This window comes from Oncorhynchus masou, chromosome 30 (genome assembly GCF_036934945.1).
Source record: "Oncorhynchus masou masou isolate Uvic2021 chromosome 30, UVic_Omas_1.1, whole genome shotgun sequence".
Taxonomy (NCBI): Eukaryota; Metazoa; Chordata; class Actinopteri; order Salmoniformes; family Salmonidae; genus Oncorhynchus; species Oncorhynchus masou.
The window spans coordinates 3,334,316-3,351,217 of record NC_088241.1 but is presented as its reverse complement, the minus strand read 5'-3'; the positions used below and the strand labels follow the sequence as shown (position 1 = coordinate 3,351,217).

Below are 16,902 nucleotides of genomic sequence, written 5' to 3'. Positions count from 1 at the left end.
TTGTTTATTATCTATTTCACTTGTTTTGGCAATGTTAACATATGTTTCCCATGCCAATAAAGCCCTTAAATTGAATTGAGAGAAAGAAAGAGAAAGAAATATAATTGAGAGATTTAATTGAGAGAGAGGAACAAAATTAATTGAGAGACAGAAAGAGAGAGAACGAGAGATAAAGAAAGAGAAATAGAGATAAAGAGAGGGATAAAGAGAGAGAGAAAGTCGTTTGGGGTTTTCAAAATGCGAACCAGGCGCGCGCTGAGAGAGACGTCGAATTGAGGAACGAGCGAGGGAAGGAAGGTCTCCTCGCGCTGGAATAAAAGCGCTATTGATTGTTGCTTTGGAGTAAAACTCCACTATCCAGAGAGGGATACAATCGCTATAAATGAGGGAAAACGACGAAAAAGATGGATATCACCAACCAGAAGTTTGAAAATTGAAACAGAAAAGTTGTCAAGAAAACCCAAACATTGATTAACCTCAAACGTTTAGGTTGAAAGATGAATATGGGTACTTTCTTCGGATAATGGAGCGTCGAGCCAGGAGGAACATTCAGCAATAGAAAAGTAGACTATCTGACTGATAGTTGGGGCTATGGGTTTTTCTTTATTGGAAGCAATTAAACATGCATTAGTGAAGGTTTAACGACACTAAATTGGAATTTTCTTCGGGACAGGTGTTGGTTTTGAGCTTGAATCAGTTGTTGAGTTGTTTTTGACTAGTTGTTTAGACGTTTGAGGTGTTAGTTGCGCAAAGGTTAAGGTAATAATTTATGGCACATATTCAGACCCACAAATATTTAGATAGTTTAGGCTACTGTTTGTCAAAAATAAAATAAACCTAGAACAACCTCTGTTTAATTAATTAAAAAGCTCTCAACATATCGTTAAACCTGATAGTGGTTACAACAACAAACCATAACTAAGTAGTCTGTTTTTCCCTCAATAATATGCGAAGCAGGGTTGTCGGAAGCAACACAACACGGTTACATTACAACGCGCCCAAGCAATACCACTGGAGCGGTGTTTTTACGGTTTTCACGGATCCCTGGGGAACACATCGAGTTGAAAGACTCGTGCCGGAGCACTGAATTTAAACGAACTCTAGGGAAATTAAAGCCCAAGTCCGGAACAGAAAGAGAGATAACACGAAGCCCTTCCATCCTTTACAACATGGAGCTGCACAAATACCTGCTACTCCTCAAGTTCATAGTTCTCCTCAAAGGTAAGTTTGTAACCAGTGTGAGTTGTCACGTTGTCTATCATGTCAACCTTTCTAGAGCTGTTTTTTTCTCACGAATACCTTTAAATCCTTGACCCCGACCATGACCCTTTACAAAGTCACTTCAATGACAGCATTTTGAAATTTTAAGTAGCCTATACAAACATGTTCATGAAAATTAGGCATTTTCTAGTTCGAGATTCATCAGTGTATTCATTATCCCAATGGCATTGTAGGACCGACAACCTCTGCTGAGAAGTCTCTGGAACTTTATGGCACAGCCAGCTAATGCACCTACAGTACATCATAGGTCCTAGAACATAAACACAGATCCTGTAAACCAGTTGAAAGACCTCTATAACCACTACAGTGTGCAGGGTCATTCTCTATGCTGAGACTTGGCCCAGCTATTTACTGTGTGGGCATACAGCTGTTTCCCTGGTTCCCCCTGCTGCTGCTCCCCTGTCCAATTGTATGATATGGTAATCAGGTTACCTACTGGAGCTCCCTCAGTGGACTCACTCCTTATCTTCAAACAACCATGAATAATGAATAATGTGTTATATTTATACACAATATGGCTTTTCTCCAGGTCTCAAAGCTCAAAGAACTTGAAGTTTAAGTGATTCACCTAAACAACTGCAGGCATCATTCTCTAAGGTACAAAGGCAGGGATATTTAGAAAGCTACATATAGCCTCCCTGTAGGTCTACATCATGTGAGAGATAATGCCCAGCCACTGCCATGGGGTCTAGACCTTTATGACACAAGAGGTTTTCCACTTTCACCTCTAACCACAGGGTTGCTGGTTCAAACCCCATTTTGACTGCCACCTTAATCACTACATTGGTGGCAGAAGTGGGATTCTGCAGTCTGGCCTTTTTTGCCCTCCTGCAAGGTTTAACTGTACAATGTGGTAATTAACTTACATAGCTTCCTCAATGTGTAGGGCTATCTTCTCTCCTGCTGGTTGCTGGATCAAACCCCACCCCCTCCCCTGAATTGCTACACTGGTGCCAGTGGGAGGGTTAGACCTAAATTATATCAGTAATATCCATCTCTCCAGAATTCACCTGGAAGCTCCAGTTATAGTAATACGGTATTTCCGTCAGACCAACTACACTCATTTTCACGCTTGTTAATGTCGACTACCCCACCTCCCAACCCCTGCATGTTACCTGTACCGTAACACACCTCACTCACTGACCCCTGTTAGACGGCAGGAGAGAAAATACTATTATAGTTTCACCAGGAATGAGTTGACACAGTCGATAAGCAGGGAGTAAATTGCTCCGTTACTGTGCAGTGAGTGGCCATGAAAATAATGAAGATATGCTATTATTAGACAGGGCATATTCACTCCTATGGTCTATTTATTGCCTACCTCCTCATGGCTGTTGCAACACTGTATATAGACTTTCTTTTTCTACTGTTTGCTCCATGTGTAACTCTGTGTTGTTGTCTGTGTCACACTGCTTTGCTTTATCTTGGCCAGGTCACAGTTGTAAATAAGAACTTGTTCTCGACTAGCCTACCTAAAAAAAGGGCAGAATCACGGTAATCTATTGCAAGGCATGATACAGTAAAGCTAGACCCTGTAAGATTTCTCCATCCCACTCTAGTAGAGCATGTTGAGCTCCATGATGATCCTGGACTGTTCAGAAGTATGTCCACAGTGTATAACACTGTAATAAGTAGGCAGTAGACATCTTACGTAAAGGTGGGGTGTTTAGAAGTAGCTTTTTGGATCTGTGAATCCATACACTGAGTGTACAAAACATTAAGAACACCTGCTCTTTCCATGATAGACTGACCAGGTGAATCCAGGTGAAAGTTATGATCCCTTATTGATTTCACCTGTTAAATCCACTTCAATCAGTGCAGATGAAGGGGAGGCAGGTTAAGTAAGGATTTTTAGGCCTTGAGACAATTGACATGGATTGTGGATTGTGTATGTATGCCATTCAGAGTTTGAATTGGCAAGATAAAATATTTAAGTGCCTTTGAACAGGGTATGGTAGTAGGTGCCATGCACACCGGTTTGAGTGTCAAGAACTGCAATGATGCTGGGGTTTTCACACTCAAAATTTTCCTGTGTTTATCAATAATGTTCCACCACCCGAAGGACATCCAGCCAACTTGACACAACTGTGGGAAGCATAGGAGTCAACATGGGCCAGCATCCCTGTGGAATGCATTCGACACCTTGTAGAGTCCATGCCCTGACGGATTGAGAATGTTCTGAGGGTAAAGGGGGGTGGAACTCAATATTAGGAAGGTGTTCCTGTCTGAGTGGGAAGTACAGTCCTAGGATCCCTGTATGATGTCAAACATGATCTGAGTGAGACCATGTACCAGTCTAGCACAACACAACACTGCTGTCTGTTCAGGCCATGTACCAGTCCAGCACAACACTGCTGTCTGTTAAGGCCATGTACCAGTCCAGTCCAGCACAACACTGCTGTCTGTTCAGGCCATGTACCAGTCCAGTACAACACAATACTGCTGTCTGTTCAGGCCATGTACCAGTCCAGTCCAGCACAACACTGCTGTCTGTTCAGGCCATGTACCAGTCCAGCACAACACTGCTGTCTGTTCAGGCCATGTACCAGTCCAGTACAACACAATACTGCTGTCTGTTCAGGCCATGTACCAGTCCAGTCCAGCACAACACTGCTGTCTGTTCAGGCCATGTACCAGTCCAGCACAACACTGCTGTCTGTTCAGGCCATGTACCAGTCCAGTCCAGCACAACACTGCTGTCTGTTCAGGCCATGTACCAGTCCAGTCCAGAACAACACTGCTGTCTGTTCAGGCCATGTACCAGTCCAGCACACCACTGCTGTCTGTTCAGGCCATGTACCAGTCCAGCACAACACAACACTGCTGTCTGTTCAGGCCATGTACCAGTCCAGCACAACACTGCTGTCTGTTCAGGCCATGTACCAGTCCAGCACAACACAACACTGCTGTCTGTTCAGGCCATGTACCAGTCCAGTACAACACAACACTGCTGTCTGTTCAGGCCATGTACCAGTCCAGCACAACACAACACTGCTGTCTGTTCAGGCCATGTCTCTGTCTCCTCCTGCTGATCCTGAGGAATGAATGAGGAAGGAATGCATTGAAGTCACCGTAGTCTGACGCTGTTTGTGGTTAGTCTGTACTACACTTCATTACCTGTTTGAGACATGCATGTATTGACTGTGTGTGTGATGTTGATGGTTTGAGCAGGCCTCCCCAGTGTGGTAACCAGGCATACCAGGACTGTTAGTTGCTCTGTTATGTTTTACTGAGATGTAGAACACAGGTGTGTGTATGGGGGGATAGCTAGGGAATTCCTTCTCCTCTCCCCAGTCCTTCTCCTACACAATCTCTCTTCTCCCAACTGTCTCTCTCCTCTCCTGTCCTCTCCCCAGTCCTTCTCCTACACATCTCTCTTCTCCCAACTGTCTCTCCTCTCCTATCCTCTCCCCAGTCCTTCTCCTACACAATCTCTCTTCTCCCAATCTCTCTCTCTCCTCTCCTGTCCTCTTCCCCGTCCTTCTCCTCTCCCCAGTCCTTCTCCTACACAATCTCTCTTCTCCCAATCTCTCTCTCTCCTCTCCTATCCTCTTCCCCGTCCTTCTCCTCTCCCCAGTCCTTCTCCTACACAATATATCTTCTCCCAATCTCTCTCCTCTCCTATCCTCTTCCCCGTCCTTCTCCTCTCCCCAGTCCTTCTCCTACACAATCTCTCTTCTCCCAATCTCTCTCTCTCCTCTCCTATCCTCTTCCCCGTCCTTCTCCTCTCCCCAGTCCTTCTCCTACACAATATATCTTCTCCCAATCTCTCTCTCTCCTCTCCTGTCCTCTCCCCAGTCCTTCTCCTACACATCTCTCTTCTCCCAATCAGTCTCTCTCCTCTCCTATCCTCTCCCCAGTCCTTCTCCTACACAATCTCTCTTCTCCCAGTCTCTCCTCTCCTATCCTCTTCCTAGCCCTTCTCCTCTTCCCAGTCCTTCTCCTACACAATCTCTCTTCTCCCAGTCTCTCCTCTCCTATCCTCTTGCTAGTCCTTCTCCTTGTCTCAGTCCTTCTCCTACACACTTTCTCTTCTCCCAATGTCTTTTTCTGTTTCTCTCATTGGTCCCTCTCTCTTTCCCTCCCTCTTGCTGTCCATTATATCTCTTTCCTTCTCTGTCTTCCTTTCTCACTCCCACTCTCTTCCACCCCCATACCACACTAGGGACAGATAGAGATGGGAACAGAACATGATGGAGGTGAGTCAGAGAGCAAGAGAAATGGGGGGGGGGGGGTAGAGCCAGAAGCCTTGTAATTCAATGAATACTAGAGAAACAGCCTACTGTGGTCATCATTGCACGGACTACCAGAGACGACCAAAGTGTAAGCCAAGTGGCCACTGCAGACATGTGAAGACAACAAGAGATGAAGAGGAGAGCAGATAAGGAAGTGGACAAAATAAAATGATGGGAGTGAGTGGTAGAAAGATTGGTGGATAGTTTAAAGTAGAAAACGTGTGTGAGTGGGTGAGAGAGAGAGAAGCTGTGATAGAGAGACAGTGGTCCATTTGAAATGCCATAAATCAGAGCCACATGTCGTCTCCATACTTAACACACGTCTGTGGTCAGGCTGCCATTCACCTGTAACACACGTAACACTGTGCTGTCAACTCCACTGACCTGTCATCCCGAATACATACATCATTCAGTAGCAGTACACACAAACGCACACACACACACATAGCAGCAAGAGCATTGCGAGCCGATAGTGTGGTTGAATAGAGAGGGGAATCTGAATCTGGACGGGGTTTGGCTGCATAAATGTTTACAGTCAGTTGTCATGACGATCCATGGTCAGACAGCCTGTGGTACAGACCCATATAAACCAGCTGAAAATGGGAGCGGAAGAGCAGGAGAGGAGGAGGGGAGGGTGGTTTGGTGGAGAGGGTGAAGAGCCGGGGAGGGGATACAGGAGGAAGTGGATGAAAATGGGATGATTTGAGTGGAGAGTAGGGGGTTAAGGTGGCGGGAGTAGGAGAGAGGGGTGAAGGGGTCTTGGTGATGTGACGGACAGTCTTTGAAACATATGAGAGACGTGTGTGTGTGTGTGTGTGTGTGTGTGTGTGTGTGTGTGTGTGTGTGTGTGGTGTGTGTGTGTGTGAGAGAGAGAGAGAGATGCCCGGCCACAATTAAAGAGTTGAAGTGATTAAACAGTAGAGATGCTATGATGTCACATCAGTGAAAGAGGGGAGCAGGATCATGATTACTGTATGGGAGAGGCATGGCTCCTATAATCAAGGGAATTCATCTGGAGGGAGAAAGAGGAGGAGGATGGAGAATAAGATGGAGGGAGCAAGCAGTGAGATGGAGGAAGAATTGGGGGAAATAGAGAGTAGACATATTAGTTACTTCTCACAACCCTGCGGAATCCCCTTCTGTTGGGTGTGTGTGTGTGTGTGTGTGTGTATATGACTTTGTGTGTTGGTGTCAATGGGTGGGTGTAGCTTGTGCATGGAAGTCAGGCGCAGGAGAGCAGAGATGAGTGGACAAAACACTTTACTCAGGCAATTATTAAAACAGGTCGCAACCGTGTCACGAAAACAAATGCCCAAAGAACAAGTGAGGCAGCACAAAGTACACACAACCAAGTACAAAGTACCGGCTGACACAAAGCACGGGTACACAACAAAACCCGGCATACACCAGCCGGAAGCGTACCAACCTGACAAATAAACAATTTCACACACAGACATGGCGGGAACAGAGGGTTATATACAGGGAAAGTAATGAGGGACTGTAAACCAGGTGTGTGGGAAAACAAGACAAAACAAATGGAAAATGAAAGGTGGATTGGCGATGGAGAGGAACCAACTTTGGCGGAAGTCGTGACAGTACCCAAACCTTGACCAGCGGCTCCAGCTGCGCGCTGACACCGGCCTCGGGGACAACCCGGAGGGCGAGGTGCAGGGCGATCCGGATGGAGACGGTGGAACTCCCGCAGCATTGAAGGGTCCAACACGTCCTCCAGCGGAACCCAGCATCTCTCTTCCGGACCGTACCCCTCCCACTCCACGAGGTACTGAAGGCCCCTCGCCCTACGCCTCGAATCCAGTATGGAGTGAACGGAATACGCCGGGGCCCCCTCGATGTCCATAGGGGGCGGAGGAACCTCCCGCACCTCAGACTCCTGGAGCGGGCCAGCCGCCACCGGCTTGAGAAGAGACAAATGGAATGAGGGGTTAATACGATAATCGGGGGAAAGTTGTAACCTGTAACTAACCTCGTTCAGTCTCCTCAGGACTTTAAATGGCCCCACAAACCGCGGCCCCAACTTCCGGCAGGGCAAGCGGAGGGGCAGGTTTTGGGTCGAGAGCCATACCTGGTCCCCTGGTGCAAACACCGGGGCCTCACTGCAGTGACAGTCTGCGCTGGCTTTCTGGCGCAGCACGGCCTGCTGAAGGTGAACATGAGCGGCGTCCCATGTCGCCTCCTCGCGCCTGAAGCAGTCGTCCACCACAGGAGCCTCGATCTGACTCTGATGTCAAGGCGCCAGAACCAGCTGGTACCCCAGTACGCACTGGAATGGGGAGAGGTTAGTGGAGGAGTGGCAGAGTGAGTTCTGGGCCATCTCTGCCCAGGACACGATCGCCACCCACTCCCCCGGCCGGTCCTGGCAATAAGACCTCAGAAACTTGCCCACATCCTGGTTCACTCTCTCCACCTGCCCGTTACTCTCGGGGTGAAAACCAGAGGTAAGGCTGATCGAGACCCCCAGACGTTCCATGAACACCCTCCAGACTCTCGAAGTGAACTGGGGACCCCGATCAGACACTATATCTTCAGGCACCCCGTAGTGCCGGAAGACGTGCGTAAACAAGGCCTCCGCAGTCTGAGGGCTGTAGGGAGACCGGGCAGAGGGAGGAGACGGCAGGACTTTAAAAAACGGTCCACAACGACCAGGATCGGGGTTTTACCCTATGAGGGAGGAAGATCGGTAAGGAAATCCACCGACAGGTGCGACCACGGCCGTTGTGGAACGGGTAAGGGGTGTAGCTTACCCGTGGTCAGGTTCCTAGGAGCCTTACACTGGGCACACACTGAGCAGGAGGAAACATAAACCCTCACGTCCTTAGCCAAAGTGGGCCACCAGTACTTCCCACTCAGACAGCGCACCGTCCGACCGATGCTTGGATGACCAGAGGAGGGTGACGTGTGGGCCCAATAGATCAACCAGTCACGGACAGCAGACGGAGCATACAGACGCCCAGCGGGACACTGGAGAGGAGTGGGCTCTGCACGTAGCGCCTGCTCAATGTCCGCTTCCAGCTCCCACACTACCGGCTCCACCAGGCAGGAGGCGGGAGAATAGGGGTGGGATCCATGGGCCGCTCCTCCGTGTCATGCCAATTTTATTGTCATAATTTTTTAATATTTCTTTAATATTTTTTTTTACCTGTGCATAAGGCATATTGTAACGGTTCTCGTCTGTCGAAGGAGAAGCGGACCAAAATGCAGCGTGGTATTTTTGAGAGATGTTTAATGACAAAGAAAACAAACAATACAAAAACAACAAACGGAACGTGAAAAACTATACAGCCTATCTGGTGACAACAAACACAGGAGAAGCGGACCAAAATGCAGCGTGGTATTTTTGAGAGATGTTTAATGACAAAGAAAACAAACAATACAAAAACAACAAACGGAACGTGAAAAACTATACAGCCTATCTGGTGACAACAAACACAGAGACAGGAACAATCACCCACGAAATACTCAAAGAATATGGCTGCCTAAATATGGTTCCCAATCAGAGACAACGATAAACACCTGCCTCTGATTGAGAACCACTCCAGACAGCCATAGACTTTGCTAGATAACCCCACTAAGCCACACACCCAACACCCCACAAAACCCCAAGACAAAACACACCACAATAAACTCATGTCACACCCTGGCCTGACCAAATAAATGAAGACAAACACAATATAATACGACCAGGGCGTGACACATACAGTGCCTTGCGAAAGTATTCGGTCCCCTTGAACTTTGCGACCTTTTGCCACATTTCAGGCTTCAAACATAAAGATATAAAACTGTATTTTTCTGTGAAGAATCAACAACAAGTGGGACACAATCATGAAGTGGAACGACATTTATTGGATATTTCAAACTTTTTTAACAAATCAAAAACTGAAAAATTGAGCGTGCAAAATTATTCAGCCCCCTTAAGTTAATACTTTGTAGCGCCACCTTTTGCTGCGATTACAGCTGTAAGTCGCTTGGGGTATGTCTCTATCAGTTTTGCACATCGAGAGACTGAAGTTTTTTCCCATTCCTCCTTGCAAAACAGCTCGAGCTCAGTGAGGGTGGATGGAGAGCATTTGTGAACAGCAGTTTTCAGTACTTTCCACAGATTCTCGATTGGATTCAGGTCTGGACTTTGACTTGGCCATTCTAACACCTGGATATGTTTATTTTTGAACCATTCCATTGTATATTTTGCTTTATGTTTTGGATCATTGTCTTGTTGGAAGACAAATCTCCGTCCCAGTCTCAGGTCTTTTGCAGACTCCATCAGGTTTTCTTCCAGAATGGTCCTGTATTTGGCTCCATCCATCTTCCCATCAATTTTAACCATCTTCACTGTCCCTGCTGAAGAAAAGCAGGCCCAAACCATGATGCTGCCACCACCATGTTTGACAGTGGGTATGGTGTGTTCAGGGTGATGAGCTGTGTTGCTTTTACGCCAAACATAACGTTTTGCATTGTTGCCAAAAAGTTCAATTTTAGTTTCATCTGACCAGAGCACCTTCTTCCACATGTTTGGTGTGTCTCCCAGGTGGCTTGTGGCAAACTTTAAACAACACTTTTTATGGATATCTTTAAGAAATGACTTTCTTCTTGCCACTCTTCCATAAAGGCCAGATTTGTGCAATATACGACTGATTGTTGTCATATGGACAGAGTCTCCCACCTTAGCTGTAGATCTCTGCAGTTCATCCAGAGTGATCATGGGCCTCTTGACTGCATCTCTGATCAGTCTTCTCCTTGTATGAGCTGAAAGTTTAGAGGGACGGCCAGGTCTTGGTAGATTTGCAGTGGTCTGATACTCCTTCCATTTCAATATTATCGCTTGCACAGTGCTCCTTGGGATGTTTAAAGCTTGGGAAATCTTTTTGTATCCAAATCCGGCTTTAAACTTCTTCACAACAGTATCTCGGACCTGCCTGGTGTGTTCCTTGTTCTTCATGATGCTCTCTGCGCTTTTAACGGACCTCTGAGACTATCACAGTGCAGGTGCATTTATACGGAGACTTGATTACACACAGGTGGATTGTATTTATCATCATTTAGGTCAACATTGGATCATTCAGAGATCCTCACTGAACTTCTGGAGAGAGTTTGCTGCACTGAAAGTAAAGGGGATGAATAATTTTGCATGCCTATATTTTTCAGGTTTTGATTTGTTAAAAAAGTTTGAAATATCCAATAAATGTCGTTCCACTTCATGATTGTGTCCCAGTTGTTGTTGATTCTTCACAAAAAAATACAGTTTTATATCTTTATGTTTGAAGCCTGAAATGTGGCAAAAGGTCGCAAAGTTCAAGGGGGCCGAATACTTTCGCAAGGCACTGTATGTTTTGTCCATTTGTAATATGATTTCATAGGAAGTCAAAAGTCAAAAATAGCGAAAAACTTGAAAAAACATATCACTCCCTTAAAAAAGTGCTTTCTGGACCGTTTTTCGAAATTCTTTTGATTTTTTTGTGTCAATTACACATGTATAAGAACTGTATCAACATACTTTAGTCATATTTTATTATCATCATTTTTTTTTTACTTGAGCATAAGGCATATGTTTTCTCCATTTGCAATATGATTTCATAGGAAGTGAAAAGTCAAAAATAGCAAAACATTTGAAAAAACTTATCAGCCCCTTAAAGTGCTTTCTGGACCGTTTTTCGAAATTCTTTCGATTTTTTTTTTTGTCAATTACACATGTGTAAGAACTGTATGAATATACTTTTGTCAAATTTTATTATCATTATTGTTTTTTACTTGTGCATAAGGCACATGTTTTGTCCATTTGCAATATGATTTCATAGGAAATCAAAAGTCAAACTCAAAAGTCACTTTTGTTGGCCAAATGCCATAAGAAATGTCCAAATGCAATATGAAAGATTTGAAAGTGCCAAATCAGGATTTTATGTCCATTTGCCATGTACCATCAATAATTTGACATGCTCAAAAATACTGCAGAAATGCAAAATTGACTGGCCTGATGAACTCGGGATAGCCGGGCAGTGATAGTGGTTCCTCTCCATCGCTTGTTGTGTTGATTTCATGATGTCCATTTGGTGATGCTTTTTCACTGTTGAATCATATTGCAAATGCACTGTGCATTTGCAATATGTTTCAATGGGCATTTACCATCACGAATTTGTCATGCTCAAAAATACTGCAGAAATGCAAAATTGACTGGCCCGATGAACTCGGGATGGCCGGGCAGTGTTTCTGGTTCCTCTCCATCGCCTGTTGGTGTTGATTTCAGAATGTCATTTTGGTAATGGTACCTCACTGTTTAAACATATGGATGGCAAATGTACAACAGTCAGCCAGCAAGTCACCGTCCATCAGTCAATTAGATGTCATTCTGACACCAAACTGATACAAACTGACACCACACCCACTTTTTCCAACTCGTTTAGAAGCCAACTATCACATATTTCAGAGCAGGCCCAAAATTCACAGCGCCTTCTGTTCAAACCATAATAGAAACGTAAAACACGTAGTTACATTCTAGCTGCGGGTCCAGTTCTGACATTATGTGTAGGCCTAGCTGAGGCGACCCCGAATCCCAAGTTTCGGCTCGATAGGTCATTCGGTGCCCGAGCAAGACCTTAATTGGTGCTGAAAATCCACTTTTTTCCATGCCTTGCTACTGAGTCCTTGAATGAGCTATCGGAAAGAAACGTTGGAGCCCGTCTCTATGGGCCGAGCCGGTTTCAATGCACCTAGTCTTGCGACTCTGGGACTTTTTAAAATGTTGTCATTTTCGTAATGGTCAAAATGAATTGAAGTCATTGCAAATGTACGAGGTTGTTTCTCGGTCCGAGAACCTTCTAGAGCCACATAACTCACCACACACTATCGACCTGAATTCTAGAACAGGTTTCTAAAGTTTCAGAACTCTAGGTCTGACGGTTCTTTAATTGTTCGAACAAAGGTAACTATTGCAGGTCTCTACACACCACACTGTGTCCCTCTGTCCAAGCTGTGTGCGTGTATGTGAGTTTTTCTTGGAAATTTAATGGGAGAAATGACTGATTTACAGTTCATAAGGGTTGCCTAATCGCACATGTAAAGTTTTGTAAAGATCTGACTTTTTTAACCCTTCGCAACAGAATGACACCAATTATGGAACTTTCGGTTGGCATAGGAAGCTAAAAGTAAACACATATCCTCATTGGGGCTTTTACAGTCTATAAGTCTATACGTTAACAACTGACTGATTTAGACAGGGTTGAATTCACTATTTCTATCAAACATCAGGTTGGGTATGGAAAAACACTTTTAGGGTGATTTTAACCACTTCCAGTTGCTTCAGGAAGCTTAGAATCGACACAGGTAGACCTCATAGTGGCCTGATGGACTGTCATCGAAGACAGGTTCATAGGGCATTCATATCCCACATAGGCTTCAGGTTGACTTCAGAGGAGCAGGCAATGTATTCCTATGGGGAGAGAAGTCATTGTAATCTGTGAGATCAAAAAACACTGATTTACTGTGTGTGTGTGTGTGTGTGTGTGTGTGTGTGTGTGTGTGTGTGTGTGTGTGTGTGTGTGTAAGAGAGCTTTTCTTTGACATCTGTCGGGAAGAATTACTGATTTACAGTTCATGAGGGTTGCTTAATCACACATATGAAGTTTTAAAAAGATCAGACCTTTTTAACCCTTCAAAACAGCACCTATGATACCATTTTAAGGCACTTCCGGTTTACACAGGAAGCTGAAAGTGAACACGTATCCTCATTGGGGTAGGCACTTGTAGAATTTTGAGTTTTAAGTCTTTATGTTAAGAACTGACTTATTTACGGAGGGTTTAGTGAGTGTGTTATTTCAGAAAATCACAGAAATCTCACAGAGCTCCGAAGCACACTTTAAAAAGGTTCGTATGAACACGCTGCAACTGAATCTGTAACTTTTTTTAAAACAACCTATTTTTGAACATCACCAATTTGACATTGTACGATTTCTCTTAAATTACAATAGATAAATGGCTGGTTCTTTTTTTATTGACGTGAAGAATTATTGCTCTATTTTCATTTTTGACCTTTAATCCCAGAAAAATGGCCATAACTCAAAAAACGTTGAGGCCTAAACGCCATCTTCTAAACGCCATCTTGTTTGGGGCCAACTGCCCATTATGCCAAACCTATGCTCACCAAGTTTCGTCTTCAAAACAAAATCCGTTTTGGAGATAAGGCCACGTCGTGATTGGTGATGTTTTGTACATTTGCAATATGATTCTATTCGCCCTCTTGTGGGATTTACTGGGAGAGTGGAAAAATGGCAAAAATTTGAACATTTTATAAAACGGAAACCGAAAGTCAGAGAGAGTTCATTTGATGACTTCCTGGAAGATCCGGCCCTGCCGCACGGCCCGACGCCGTCCGCAAATTTTAGAAACGTTGTCAGACGTCTAGTAAGGGACCGTACATTAGCAACGTGGACTTTATCACTAACCATATAGCAAATGTCAAAATGTTCCCTTAAGGTATGGAAGGAGACGGCCTGTTGGAAGAACAGGCATTTCTCAGCCTTGACGTACAGGTCATGTTCCAACAGTCGACCAAGCACCCTGCGCACCAGGGACACATGCTCGGCGCGTGTAGCGGAGTACATTAGAATGTTATCAATATACACCACTACACCCTGGCCGTGCAGGTCCCTGAAAATCTTGTCTACAAAGGCTTGGAAGACTGATGGAGCATTCATCAACCCGTACGGCATGACGAGGTACTCATAATGCCCTGAGGTAGTACTGAACGCCGTCTTCCATTCATCTCCCTCCCAGATATGCACCAGGGTGAAAGCATTCCTGAGATCTAGTTTGGTAAAGAAGCATGCCCCGTGCATTGACTCAATCGCTGTTGCAATGAGAGGTAGCGGGTAACTGTACCTCACAGTCATCTGGTTTAGGCCTCGATAGTCAATACACGGGCGCAGACCTTCCTCCTTCTTCACAAAAAATGAACTCGAGGAGACGGGTAAAGTTGAGGACCGAATGTACCCCTGACGCAGGGACTCAGGGACATATGTTTCCATAGCCGCCGTCTCCGCCCGTGACAGGGGATACACGTGACTCCTGGGAAGTGCTGCGTCTACCAGATTTATCGCACAATCCTCCCGTCGATGGGGTGGTAATTGAGTCGCCTTCTTTTTGGAGAAGGCGAGAGCCAAATCGGCATATTCGGCGGGAATGTGCGCACGGTGGAGACCTGGTCTGGACTTTCCACCGTAGTAGCACAATGGAAACTCCTAAACACCTCCCTGAGCACTCCCGCGACCACCCTGTGAGAGCCCTCCGTTGCCATGAAACGTAGGGTCATGACAGGCTAACCAGTGTAGGCCTAGCACCACAGGAAACGCAGGAGAGTCAATGAGGAAGAGACTGATTCTCTCCTTGTGACCCCCCTGCGTCACCATGCTCAGAGGAGCGGTGGCCTCCCTAATCAACCCTGACCCTAATGGTTGACTGTCTCAGGCTTGAACTGGGAAGGACATAGCCACTGGAACAATGGGGATCCCTAAACTATGGGCGAATTATCTGTCTATAAAATTCCCAGCCGCGCCTGAATCGACGAGCGCCTTATGCTGGGAATGCGGGGAAAACTCTGGGTGAGGGCTCTGGGTGAGAATGGTGCCGGCTCACCTGGGTTCACCTGGGGTGACGCCAGAGTGCCCTGCCTGCTGCCTCGACGCCCAGGGGAACCAACCTGGCACCGACCGGCAGTGTGACCTCTGCGGCCACAGATGGTACATGAGACGAAACCTCCTCCGGTCGCCCTGAGCGCAGCACCTCCCAGCTCCATGGGCATCGGAGCGGTGGTGCTGGGGGATGGAACCGACAGACCCCGCTCTGGATGTCCGCGGGTAGCCAGCAGGTTATCCAGCCGAATGGACAGGTCCACCAGCTTGTCAAGGTGAGGGTGGTGTCCCTGCAGGCCAACTCCTGACGGACGTCCTCGCGTAAACTGCAGTGATAGTAGTCGATCAGGGCCTTGTCGTTCCATCCCGCGCCGGTGTCCAGGGTCCGGAAGTCCATTGCGAACCCCTGGGCTCTCCTCGTCCCCTGCCTCAGATGGAAGAGACATTCACCTGCCGCTCTACCCTCGGGCGGGTGGTCGCAAACTGCCCGGAAGCAGCAGGTGAAATCCTCAAAATGGTCCAGCGCCGCATCTCCTTCTCCCCACATGGCGTTGTCCCACTCCAGGGCTTTCCCCGAGAGGCAGTTGGTGGTTTTTGGTAGCGTGTGTTGTTCACCAGTCTGCTGGTGAGTTCTGCACTGTAAAAAAAGTCCAGTTGTTTCATCTAATTATTATGAAGTAACTGGTTCCACAGCCTTTTTAAGTTTAATACACTTTTCAATCAAAGTGTTACCTGAAATTAACACTTTTAGTTAGCCCAAACTTAGCTCCAATTTACTTAAAATGATGTGCTTGCTCAAATTTTTGCATGTTCATTCAACTAGAAATAATTATTTGGGCATCTTAATTCAAAAGGTCTGTGCAACTGGTTACATTTAACATACAATGTTTTAAACTTACATGATTACTTTGTGCCTGTTAATTTATACAGTAATTCATATTCAACATGTCCTCAACTGGGGGTTGAACTCACAACCTTCTGGTTCACAGCATTCCATTTTCCTGCTACTCCACCATGTCTGACTACTCTCTCATCATTGATTTGAGTTACTTATTTCAGTAATAGTCTAACGTTGGCCTACATATTACTCATTTTTATGTTTCTCCTTAGTCGCTATGATAATAAAATAATTTTACTTGAGTATTTTTAACAGAGCTGAGATTTACTTTGAAGTGCAAAGTGTAGCAATACAGATGAACTCAGTAGACACAGTGACATAGCAGGAAGCTTTGTGTCCTCAGTCCAAAGAGGTTGAGAGTTCAAAGTCCAGATGAGGATGTGTTGAATAATAATTTATGTAGAAATGATTATGCACAATGTAATCATGTGTGTCAAATATGTCAGTTGAAAATATTGTATGTCAAAAGCATCGTTTATGAAGGTGTAACTAGTTTCAAAGCCTTTTTTAGTTAATCCAAATAATAATATCTAGATGAATGAACATGTGAGGTAAGTTGAGCAAACACATCATTTTAAGTTGACTACATTTTTGTGTACATTTTCAGAAGTTGGAGCTATGTTTTGGCCCCAAAAAATTGTTAAGATCGGGTAACACCTTGATCGAAAAGTTGAGTAAACTTAAAAAGGCTGTAGAACCAGTTACTTAAAGATGCACTGTGCAGAAATCACTCCGCCATTGCCTGGTTGCAAACATTCTAATAGTTTGCCCAATTTCGGTTTGTGACAAAACAAGCAAGTATTGTGTAGAGAATCATTCTACCATCCATAACCAAAAATGTTGTATTTTCAGC

The 16,902-nt window shown here is 45.4% G+C and overlaps 1 protein-coding gene across 1 annotated transcript in view; it reads left to right on the top strand.

Annotated features, from left to right (window-relative positions):
• Nucleotides 1–277: 277 nt before the first annotated feature.
• Nucleotides 278–16,902, top strand: part of LOC135521806 (integrin alpha-10-like) — a 98,757-nt gene continuing 82,132 nt past the window's right edge. The window contains exon 1 of the mRNA XM_064947542.1: nt 278–1,221. Within this exon, the coding sequence (XP_064803614.1) occupies nt 1,170–1,221 (52 nt within the window). The 5' untranslated portion in view covers nt 278–1,169. The remainder of the gene's footprint in view (nt 1,222–16,902) is intronic.